Raw genomic sequence first — 11,880 nt, forward strand, 5'->3', positions numbered from 1 at the left:
CCCCTAAAAATCCAAAGGTATAAACCCGTTCATTTGTTTCATGTGCAGTTTTACTTGCTTCTGTGTTTTTGTAGTAACAGGTGTGACTATCCTAAACCACATTAGTCAGTTCTCAGAAAGATGAAAGGAGTGAAATAATCCCACTCCAGTGGCATCTGTAATAAATATCTAATCAAATTCATTTCACAAAGGAAAATGAAGACCCAATAAAAACAGTTGAAGTGCACAGAAACAAATGTATCATTTATTATCTACATATTACTGAACACTATCTACACTGAGCACATCAGCTCACAGTCTAGAACGTAGATTCAGTATGAGGCCACAGAGCAGTGTGTTAGTGATTTAAATGAAAACACTGCACCTTTCAATAAGGCAAATACTTCAGTCTGAACCACTGAGACTTACACATGTAAACAGAATGCACTGCGTTGCTTAATTCGATGTTGCGTGAGCTGCACACTCTTCTCTCTTAGCTGGAGCATCTTTCTCCTCAGCGTCTGCAGCTTTGGCTGACGCCAGCTCCGAGCCAGCTGTCAGTGCTGACACCCTCTGGGCGAGCCGCTCCAGGACCACATCAGCAGTGCTGGTAAGACTGTGCTGAAAAGACAGAGAGGACAAAATAACACAGCATCAGCTGAGATGTAACAGAGAGAGATTTGGAAATGGTGCGTCTGGTTCATTCATAAATAGAAATGCCAGCTCTGAGTGTTGCTTTAGAAATGGTACAGTAGTTGTCTCTGGTGTTGTGCTCTGGTGCTTTTGAATGCATGAGAGCGACAAAGCTGAAGAGGTGCATGAAGTGAGATCTTTACTGTTCGATGACAGATCATGGTCATTGTTTTTCTCTGGGGTTCGTTAGTTTTCTTGGACGATTTCAGCCGCTCAGTGATGATGAATGATGCCACAGGATGCATCAAACAAAGACTGAAAAATTTCATTCTAATGGAGACAAGGTTTTTGTCAATCACAGGCCTCCACAGATGTAGGAAACAGATGAGACGAGACGGGTAAACGCCTGTAAAATCAGTTCAATCACGTCTGCTGCAGTCTCTGCTGGTGGACAGTAGAGGTCAGCAATGATTTGATATAATATCTTTCCTCTGTTCAAGACTGAGCCTTTGTGCTTACTTCAGGAGCAGATGAGTTAATTCTGAAATGCACAACAACAGTGGACACTGACCGTGAGAGGAAGCTCCACTCTACCTTTAATCAGCATCATGGCTCTTCCTGCTACACACCTGTAAGATATGCAGCCCCTTCAGTGTGAGGACAGCCAGCTCCCTCAAACCGTCCCCGGTCAAGTCTAAGTAGATGATGGATAGCAGAGGACTCTTGAAGCTCCGCCTCCACTGCAGCTGAAACTGTCCGCCGCCTGTCAGGTGGAACTTGTAACACAGAAGCTCCTGCTCCGGCAGAGACAGACAACGCTGTTATCACCAGCACCTCCCCACAGCAGTCAGCGATGATGCAAGAAAAGTGACAACACACATGTCCTGTTCTGTCACGTCCCATCATTTTTAATTCATCTGGACCCACTGAATATGTTGTTTTACCTCGGGAGTAAGTCTGGTGATATTCTGAATTTTTCCTATTGTCAACAAATCAGTGAATGTCTCCAACTAATGATTGTTTCCAGAAACTATTACAAACACGTCAGTGAGCCTCACTGTTGCACTGGGTGACATGTTCCCATAATGATGAATGTGGGCCTTGTAGTTCATCTTGACACACACCGTGCTGCTGTAGGAAACATTCACTTAGTGTAACAAAACTGTATTAATCCATGGCTGCAAATAGTCCCCAACAAATGCACTATTTCCTGTTTGATTAACGTTTCCTAAAAGCTACAGTGTCCAGCAGTTTTTTTTAGAAACAATTAAAAAAAAAAAAAAAAAGATTTATGTCTCCACCAGGAGCCAGTGTGCTCGAAGCTGAGAGACACAGACAAAGTCAGAAAGTATGGTGAGAGAGAGGTGGACAAGCTTGTTTTTGTTTTTGGTCTTTTAATGAGTTTAATGACATTAAAAAATAGAATATCACCAGCTTTGTCCTATAAAGTCCTATTAATAAAGTCCATTAGTAAAGAGACTCTCTCACCTGTCCATATGTTCCCAGCAGCACCTCCTTCTGTCCGTCAAAATCCAGGTCAATGACTAGAGCACAAAGCACTGCGTCCCACTGGTCGCTCTCTGAGAGGCACACGGAGCGAGACAAACCACACTCCTGGACGTCTCTGAGAGAGCACAGACACACAAATAAAACACCACATTCACACTGCTTCATACAACACAGAGGACGTCTGAGTTCAACTTTATAACCTGACCTGTAGACCACTGCCATCTCAATGGCACTGGTTACCAGGAGGTTGTAGCTTTTGGTTTCCACACCTGAAAAAGAAAAAGTGACAATCTTGCGGTACACTGCAGAAGGTGAAGAAGAGACACACTACAAAAGACCAGTAACTTACTTGCGTCTCCGCTGGGCTCAGTCTGGCAGCTCAGAGGAAACAGCAGCACTGTAGAGATTGGACTGTCGAACTGGACCCGCCAGCTCTGCAAAACCTCTGACAAAAACAAACACACACAATATCCTTAAAGCACACACACAATGATTGTTGCATCTTGTATTCACTTACTGTAATACAGAACCAAGATGGAGAAAATGGGCATATAGCACAGATGTTATACTGTAATCATAATTAATCCCATTGTTGATTAGTAAATAGCTGAAGTCTGATTGATCTTAATGAAATGAAACACATTAACCCTCACTGTAGTATTACATGTACTGTAACTAAGAACATGCTCCTTCACCTAATGTTTCTCAGAGACCCCGCTCACCCACACAGCTGGTTCTGATTATTCTGATTATTCAGGCTGCACTAAATTTACTGTTCCACATTTTATTGTTCAAATATGTGAACCTCAAAAAATTCCCACCATGGAATTAAAGAACTGCTGCCCACGACTTGTACACTATACTTTCTACTAGAGATCCCATCGACTGTGGTGACTGTGGCTCAGGAGGTAGAGCGGGTTATCTGCTAATTAGAAGGTTGGTGGTTCAATCCCTGGCTCCTCCAGTCTGCATGTCGGAGTGTCCTTGGGCAAGATACTGAACCCCAAATTGCCTCTGATGGCTGTTCCATCAGTGTGTGAGTGTGTGTGTGTGAATAATAACAGCAGTGCTCTGTGTTGTTTGAATGGGTGAATGTGGCTCACACTTAAAGTGCTTTGAGTGGTCAATAAGACCAGAAAAGTGCCGTGTAAGAAGCCCATTTACCATCATGCAATAGGTCAGATTTTATGGAGGCTGTGTCTGAAATCACTCCCTCATTCACTCCTTCACTACTCCCTGTATGATCAGTAATTTACTCCAGAGTGAGCAGTGAATTGAGACTTTCACATTATATCATATAAACTACGATTAGGAGCAGCTGAGTGGGAAAAACCATTCACCTCAAGTCAGAGTCACTCATGGTATCTCCCGCTTTTTTTTTTAGGAGCTATACACCGCATGATGCTTTGTTTTGCAAGATAAAAACTGATACTGATCTTGTAAATATGGATGATGCACAAAGTCCAAGTTGGCTGTTCACATATGAAACATATAAGTTAGCTAGCTGTCTGGAGAGAGCATGGGAGAAGAGAAAAAAAGCTCTTTACCGAGCCAATTTGTAGATATGCAACATTATTATTATTATTATTATTATTATTATTTTACTACATGTTCCATATGTGCAATACCGGAAGAGGATGTATGTTTTGTGAAGTGTTGGTGTCTTGTAATCCCAAGTGGGATAGGCCAAATATTTTGGCATGACACAGAAATAAAAGTGAACTAACTAACTATACACTGTTTGTATCTACTTTCACTTGGTAATGAACTGCTACAAATATGTAACACAACAGAAGCAGCTACTTCAGGCTGTTTGTCTGGTGCGACAACAGGGTTAGCACCAGGGCTAACCACCTCGATATAATGTGTGAACATAGAATGAGGGGTGTTTTTTCCTGCTCTTCCCATTCTGCCAACACTGCATGAATGCACCATCATGTTGTTGTCGTCAACAGGGCAGGTGTGTGGGATCGTTAATATAAAGTACGTGGACCCTACAGTTTCTGCTCATAAAGACAGGGTGATTAGGGACACAGTTTAAATGTCTGTTGTATCAGGAGTTGAGGTTTTTTTCCCACTTGAGACATTTTGACACGTCGCAGCAGGAAAAGCACAGCTGTGGGTGATAAAGCTGGTTCTGGTGCTGCTCATGCTGCCTCACTGTCACACTGTTGCATCTTAATGGGACACGTGAAGAGAGCGGAGCCATCATTAATGTTAGCAGTGACACCTGTGCTCTTCCTCCTGTGACAGGTGAAAATATCTGCTGTGCAAAAGGTCCACAGTGAATGAGTGACTGAGTGGAAAGGGAAAGTGATTTCAGACACACACAGCACACTCCGCAGAATTCTGTTATTCTGACTTGGGTGTGTTTATTAATTCTTTTTAAGTTGTTACCACCGCTGCTAACAATGTAGTCACATCATTGAGCTAAAGCCTAAATTATTATTGTTGCGGGTCATTTACAAGTGAAACCAGAGATGAACAAACGGTGTATAGCTCCTTTTAAATTAGCTGAATTGGTTGCATTAGTGTTACTATTGGATTTTATTAGAGTTTGTTGACACTGCTGTTTGTAATTCTGGTGAGAGTGACACGACGTGAACACAGAACAGCCCTCCTCTTCTATCTGTTTGGGTATGTACAGATGTTTCTTGCTGCACCTGTTAGGGCAAGACAACTTACACCTTTATCATCCTTATTTACATTTGAGGTCTAATCAGTCAGAATAAGGACAATGAAAACATCTGTCACCTGTCTGGGCATGCAAGGCCTTTAAGGTATACACATACATACGCAACATACCTACGTTAACACAGGAATCTGGTCAAAGGAGCAGAAATGTGACAGAGTGGAACATTACTAAATCTCAGACAGACTTTATCCTGAGTTTGTCTCCCTCACCTGGTCCAGTCTGGTTCACCAGAGCGAGTCCAACGCAGCCACTCTGACAGCCGAACGCCGAGATCCGCCGGCCGCCAGCTAAAGTCAGCATATCCAACCACAGCACACTGTGTGGAGGAGGAGGAACACAGCAGGGAGGGTGAGGAACCTTACACACAATTTTCTGTTTGTGTGACTGTTGACTGACAAAGTGCTGGTGCCATTTGTTATAATAAGATGTTCGTTTTAACAAGATCCTTTACATCTTATCACCAGATATTTTTCATGGTATTATAACATAGTTTTCTAGTTATTACTACATACAAAATCATTCCATTTTTGTTAAAACAATATATGAGTTTATCTTGTAATGTCATAAAATGGGTAGGTGTGGTTTTTTAAATAAAAGATCCAGATCAGCTGTGTCGCAACTATAGAAAACAACACAGTTCAACAGGGCAGGTTATAAACAATCGGGCCACAACTGAGAACCAGTGCATACAGTGTTGGCTACAGATGTTACCTGCACAAGAACAGACATCTCCCACCCTCCTGCTCCTCCTGACAGCATGAGCAATACCCACAAGGCCTGATGACTTGCACTTAAATGTGTATTCAGTTTAACAGTCTCTTTCTCATCAGCATGAAGGTCTTACTTGATCTGCAGCACAGACCACTACTCTTCCTGAGCACATACTGTGACTCTGAGTGGAAAACTGTATGTATGTGTGACCTGAAACACCACTGTTCCCACTTCCACTTTCTTCACTCTCTATGTGTTGTCTCATTGCTGACTTATTTCTCCTGTCTTTGTCTGTTGTATTTTATTGACCTCTTTTCCGACTTTTATTTTTCTCTGTGTCACAGAATTGTTGCTATTTTTGAAATGAAATTTTCAGTACAAGTTTGTGATGGTCTCCATCACCACACACCACCAAACAAACAGCCACATCCACAGCTGACAGAGCTGACGTTCACACACACTCACTTGCTGGGCAGCTGCTGTAGCTCAGGGAAGAGCCTCTCCACTGGCTGCTCTTCAAACTGGTGCAGGGAGGCGTTCTGTTGGAAACAAGTGAGTCAGGCTCAATGAGGCTCTGATGTTTGAACAGTGAATCATAGTGGACGTCTACTACAATTTGTAAAACTCATCACATTCACTCCTGAAGTTTTCATCTCCGTTAATCTGTGAATCTTCTATTTGACAGAACCATGAATCTTGTTGTCAGCTGCTGTTTCCACAGTCAAGGATGAAGTTTGAAACTCAGCCTTTAAGCCAACATAGATAAGGAGTCTGGACCAACTCTGTCTACAGAAAAAAATCATGTGATGTGATCAAAAGCTTCAAAACTGATGTCTTGATTGTCACAAATTAATCTTTTTTATACATATATAAAATTTAATTAAAAGTCTTTTTTCTTTCTTTCTTTCTTTCTTTTTTTAACTTTTTTTCTAGTTTTTTTCTTTTTTCTTTTTATTGATTGAAAGTCTCACACACAAAGATAAGACAATATAATGTTCTGATCTTTTGATAGTCGTTTGTAAAATGCCTAAAAATAGAAAAGTAGTGTAAGTAGTGTATAATTGTGTAATTCAGTTAGAATTACACTATTATATTACTGAAAACAGTTAGTGAAGGTGTTAAAAAATAAATGTATTCATCAAAGTTTCATCTCTTACACACACACACACACACACACACACACACACACACACACACACACACACACACACACACACACACACACACAGTCTCTGAGCCGACCTCTTTGTACAGGTGAATCCTCTGGTCGTGGCCACTGAGCAGAAACACAGTCTCACTGCCTCCATCGTCACACTGAACTCTGACAGAGACAGAAAAGGTTTTCTGACGTTTGTGATTCAGACACACTCTGTTGTGTTTCCTTCCCCACTGATGACACTAAGACTCATTCATGAATACCGGTAAAACATCTCATTAAAGTGTCACAGTTCAGTCAGGGGAGCCATCAATCCAACACCATCAGCTCAGGAGCAGAGAATTTCGTATACGATGAGACACTGGGTGATAAAAGCAGGAACAACTTGTATAAGCAGAACCAGAGCAGCGTATTAACAGAGATGAGATCAAAGTAAGAAATGAGAATAAAACAGTAGCTAGAACTGGAAGGCAGCTGCTGGTGAATTGTGTCACAACATGCTGTAGATGTTGCAAAGAAAAGTTTGTTGCTCTTCTCTTTTGTACTTTCACTGTGATGTCAGTCCAGTATTTTGTCCATTCCGGGATCCTGTAGGAACACCTATCTTTGTGAAAAGCCTGCGTTAACAACAGAGCTAGCTGTGAAATGCTTCTGCATTTAGCACGTGTTGTTTAGTGGTTCCTAGTGTGTCACAGTTAGTACACTTACTCTGTGTGGTAGAGCTGGAAGGGCGTGAACTGCAGCTCCAGATTCAGACAACTTTCTGTTCAGAGAGACACGCTAACATCAGAACCTGAAACATCTGTTAGAGCGAGGAGGACCGTGCACATCTGGACACTGCTTCACTCACGCGCAATAGACTCCAGGTTGAACTCTGAACCGGGCTCATAGTCACAGTAGATATTCAGGAACGGAGTGGCTTTGTCACCGGAGTCCTGCAGGAGACCAGTGACAATGCAGCTGTTACTGTTATTGTACTGCTTAGCGTGAACAACACACATGCTATGACTGCTGAATTTTTATATGAAAATACCTTGATGAATGTGATGCCCACCACCAGGCCCCTGTTGGGTGGAGACTTGTTGAAGGCATCAATTGATACAATCTCTGCATCAACTAGATTAGAAGGCAGAATGAAATCATTACAGCATCAACCAACACACACAGAATACAACACTGCTGCTGCACAAGTTTCAGGACAAAAATACTGTCAATGACAAAAACTGCATTACTAAAAGTAAATCTGATTAACACAGTTTACACCTCAAACAGTTTCAAAGTGATGACACTGTCACTTGTTGGTTTCGTCTGAGGATTTGAAGCAGAAAATATATTTTCACAGAAGGAGAAATTTTAAATACTGGCTGCTCGTGAATTGGGAGCTTGATGATGATGAGCTTCACTGTGCAGAATGATTTATGTGCAGAGTTTGACATTAGATGCTTTTTGCACATTCATCTGCTGAGGGGGAAAGTTTCTCTGAGTTTACCTTCATTCTCAGTTTAACATGTGACATATGAGCAGGATTTTGTGACATCACAACTAGCTTAGGGCCAATCATGGTCCAGTATTGCAAATTACACAAGTGTGAACTACCCAATACAGAAGGGACATTTTTTGAAATGAAGAAAAACTGTATTTGCATTTTCATAGATTCTGGATCTTTACTGAGAGAAAAGGAGTATGGGTGCATATGAGACAAATTATTCTTCAAAGCAGACAACTTTAGTAGTAATGTGTTGAAACGTGTGTGAAGAGGACTTTTAATTAATATATATTAAATATTCATATATTTTATAAACTACTGGATAGTTTAATCTATAGCAACACAGTATCTTTTCTAAGCTCCTTGTGTGTCCTTGTGTCCTTCTGTTTTGTAAGACACATATTCATTTGCATGATGTTAAATAATGTGGTGGAGTTAAAAGTACAATCTGAATTGTAGAGTAATAGTTTATAGTGGCATTAAATGCAAACATTCAAGTAGAGTACCTCAGACTTCTACCAATGTATATTACTACTAATTATATCACATACTGTGAATGATCATATGTATTGGGTATAATATTATGTATATAATATGATTATACACTAAACCAGATCAGAAAGTGATGCTCCATTTTATACTATTTTACAAAACAATACAAACTCATGTAAAAAAAAAAAAAAAACAAAAAAAAAAGAAACTAACATTAGCATTAGACCTACATGCGTTTGTATCAGTCCTCAGTCAATGTGTAGAAACTTATCCTGTCTGTACCTGGTATGTAGGTGAACTGGATCTCCTTGGCCACAGGTCTGATTTTCTGCTGCAGCTCCTGGTACCTGAAACACACCACCTTCCCTTTGAGAGTGGCCGCTAACAGCTCCTGCTGCCCGGCCTGACACAGCCCGTAAATGTTACTCTGCGACGGGAAGCGGCTGAAGCTGTCCTCCACGAAGGGGTACAACTCACGGAGCATCCTGCGGAGTGGAAATAACTCACTAATTGTATCAGAAATGTCAGGAACTGAAGGCGTTCATGGTCGTTTGGTGTCTGCCCGGCTCCCCTGCTCACGGCATCAAGCTAGCACAACAACTTTCTGTCATTGATTTAAAAAAAAAAAAACAGCCGCACGACAAACACCTGGTTTCCTGTAACGACTGGTTCAACAATAACGACAATTTTATTCTGAAAACAAAAAAGTCTGATCCCCGATATTTTTCTGTCTGGTTCCAAATAACTTGAACTATCCACAGAGGGAGCAAAACATCCGGGTTTGAGTGGAGCTGCGTTCAGGGTCATCGGATATATTGAATTCAGTGGTCCTAAAGGACCCAACGAGGTGGAAAAATTAGGCTTTTCAGGACATGAAGTGGGTTCAGTTTCAGTAGTGCATCTCCTGTTTAATCCTGTACTTTTTATGTACTTTTATTTTTACTCTAGTTTTGCTTAGGATAAATCTAATAGCTTAATAGCACCATTTGCATGACTGATATCTTCATTCTTTCACCAGAGGTTAGCCTCTTGCTAACTAATTTTAATAAACCGATCTGTCCCAGAGTAACTTTGGTTTAGTTATTTTCAAGCTTAAAACTGAGTCATTTCGTGACATTAAATCATTTTTGGACTTCTGACGGTTAAATGGCACAGACGTCTGAGGCTCTGGAAGGCACCACACGGTTTTTCTTCTTCATGTTGTAAATTGATGACAGATTCAACACATCATACCTACACTCCTGCCACCCAGCGGTTACTGTCTTTATTTTTTTTATTTTCAGTATTGTAAATAAAAGTGATTGTGTAATCGATAAGTTGTTGTTATTAGCATTTCCTGCTTTTGTCTGTCTCTGTTCACTTATTCTCTTCTTTCATTCATTTTATTTACAGTCATGACCCCGTCATGCCACAGTCCAAACAAAGGATGGATCTAACACATTTTGTGTGTTAGATCCATTATAAACTCATCATACCATAGACCAGTGGTTCTCCAACTTTTTCACACCAAGGACCTTAAACTGAAACAAATTAGACCACAGACCCCCACTTGATAACATTTTGTCTCAGGGTCCACCATCTGATAAAGTTTTTCCTTTTAGATGTTTTATTACAGAAATTGTTTGAAACCCATGGCCAAAACAGTCAAACTTAGTCATTGTGTTACTTATGGATGGAATTATTGTGAAAATAAAATATTTGCCTTTTCGCTGGGGACCCTCAGGAACCCCCTCAATGACCCTTTGAGAATAACTGCCAAAGATACTCATTTGTACATAAGGGGATAAAATGCAATCCACAATGCAGTCTGTCACAGGAAGGCATTTGTCCACCAGATGTCAGTGGAAACTTACTCACGGGAAAGCGGCGCCTTACCCTCCTGCTGGTCAGCTTTACTCCTGAGCAGATGCAGCTTGAACTGATAACTGCTGTGGTGTCCTTAAGAAAAGGCACAGTTCAGACTTCTTTATGATTGCTGCGTGACAGGCAGCTCTGTAAATAAGCAAAACACTGTCACAGATGATTTGGGGAGAAACTTTTGCTCCGAGTCCGTCTGTTGCCAGGCTTAGATGAGCATCATCTTCAGCTCAGTTTAAATTTTACCTAATGCACATCTTACCAGCCAGGGCCTTTCCTCTTCTGCTCATTTGCGTCCTCACCTCCTCATCCTCACCCCAGTCATAACAATTCATATTTCACAGTCAGAGTAAGACTGTGTAACGTAATAGATAGATATAGACACTAAGTTAACATGAAGGACAATGTTGACGCTCAGAGGCCAAGCTCTCAGACAAAACACCGGCTCTTCTTTAAAAAAAACAACTTTATTTGAATAATTTGAGATTTGATTGGAAAATTTTGATTCAATTTGATTGATGGCCACATTTAAACTTTACCAATGAAAACCAAACAATTAAAAATCCTGGCAATGTATACGGGCCTATACTTGATGTAGAATACTTTGTCTATTTTACTGCAGCATCAGTACACTGCAATGAAATATCACAGATTACGTAGTCTGACCTCTGAAGTGATGACCATTTACTTTATACTCATTCAGATGTGTGAGCTGCATCCACAGAAGACCAACAAAAACACAAAACTGCTGCCACAAAACAACAGAGCTGTTTTGTAGCAGCAACACACACATCTCTTCATGTAGCAATGAAAAGGTGGAAAGAAGTCTTCAAAGATGCCAAAACAAAACAAATATTTGATGCTGCTTCTGTTCTTTGACCAGGACCTGACAGGTATACAGGTGTTCCTCTGGACGTCAGTCCATGAGTTAAAATTGACTAAACTGAGTTCAACTGAATATATAATATCAAATGTTTGCACATTCACTTATAATAAATAGCATACTTATACAGGGGTGGTGTTCCTATAGTGGTCACTTAATGTCTGAAACCTTTCCAGACATTATACAGTATATCATGTGCCCAGTATTATTGGAGCACATGCATAATGTAAAGGGTTGTTTAAGACCAGAAAAGATTGTTGCATAAGATTTGTACTTCTTAACTAAATCCTTATATCACTATCAAAACAAATCCTTTTATATTCTGTTTCAATGAAGAGCAGATGTATCAACATCGCCCACTACACGAAGTCATAGTTCACAGTAGTTGAATATAGATAAATGACATCTCAATAGGTTTTGAATGTTGTTTAAAAAGTGATTTAGTGATTTAGATTTAGTAAGAAGTCACCGTATGAGGC

General features: G+C 40.6%; 1 protein-coding gene across 1 annotated transcript; it reads right to left on the reverse strand.

Moving 5' to 3' along the window:
- Nucleotides 1-222: 222 nt before the first annotated feature.
- On the reverse strand, nt 223-9,459 carry kptn (kaptin (actin binding protein)). Its single transcript, XM_071460714.1, has 12 exons — nt 8,944-9,459; nt 7,717-7,799; nt 7,534-7,618; nt 7,392-7,446; nt 6,770-6,848; nt 5,993-6,066; nt 5,026-5,132; nt 2,471-2,566; nt 2,327-2,390; nt 2,101-2,236; nt 1,242-1,406; nt 223-600 (listed from the first exon to the last, which is right to left on the reverse strand). The coding sequence occupies exons 1-12, from the start codon at nt 9,143-9,145 to the stop codon at nt 436-438; spliced, it is 1,311 nt and encodes a 436-aa protein (XP_071316815.1). The 5' UTR covers nt 9,146-9,459; the 3' UTR covers nt 223-435.
- Between the last annotated feature and the right edge of the window lie 2,421 nt (nt 9,460-11,880).

This window comes from Trachinotus anak, unplaced genomic scaffold (assembly GCF_046630095.1).
Source record: "Trachinotus anak isolate AG129_WGS33_773 ecotype Australia unplaced genomic scaffold, CSIRO_AGI_Tana_v1 ptg000024l, whole genome shotgun sequence".
Lineage (NCBI taxonomy): Eukaryota > Metazoa > Chordata > Actinopteri > Carangiformes > Carangidae > Trachinotus > Trachinotus anak.

Coding starts and splice junctions, on each gene's coding strand:
- kptn (XM_071460714.1), bottom strand. CDS start 9,145: ATGCTCCGTGAGTTGTACCCCTTCGTGGAGGACAGCTTCAGCCGCTTC. Junction 2,237..2,326: donor GAGATGGCAGTGGTCTACAG/GTCAGGTTATAA, acceptor GTGCTCTCTCAG/AGACGTCCAGGAGTGTGGTT. Junction 601..1,241: donor AGGGGCTGCATATCTTACAG/GTGTGTAGCAGG, acceptor CTGTCTTTTCAG/CACAGTCTTACCAGCACTGC.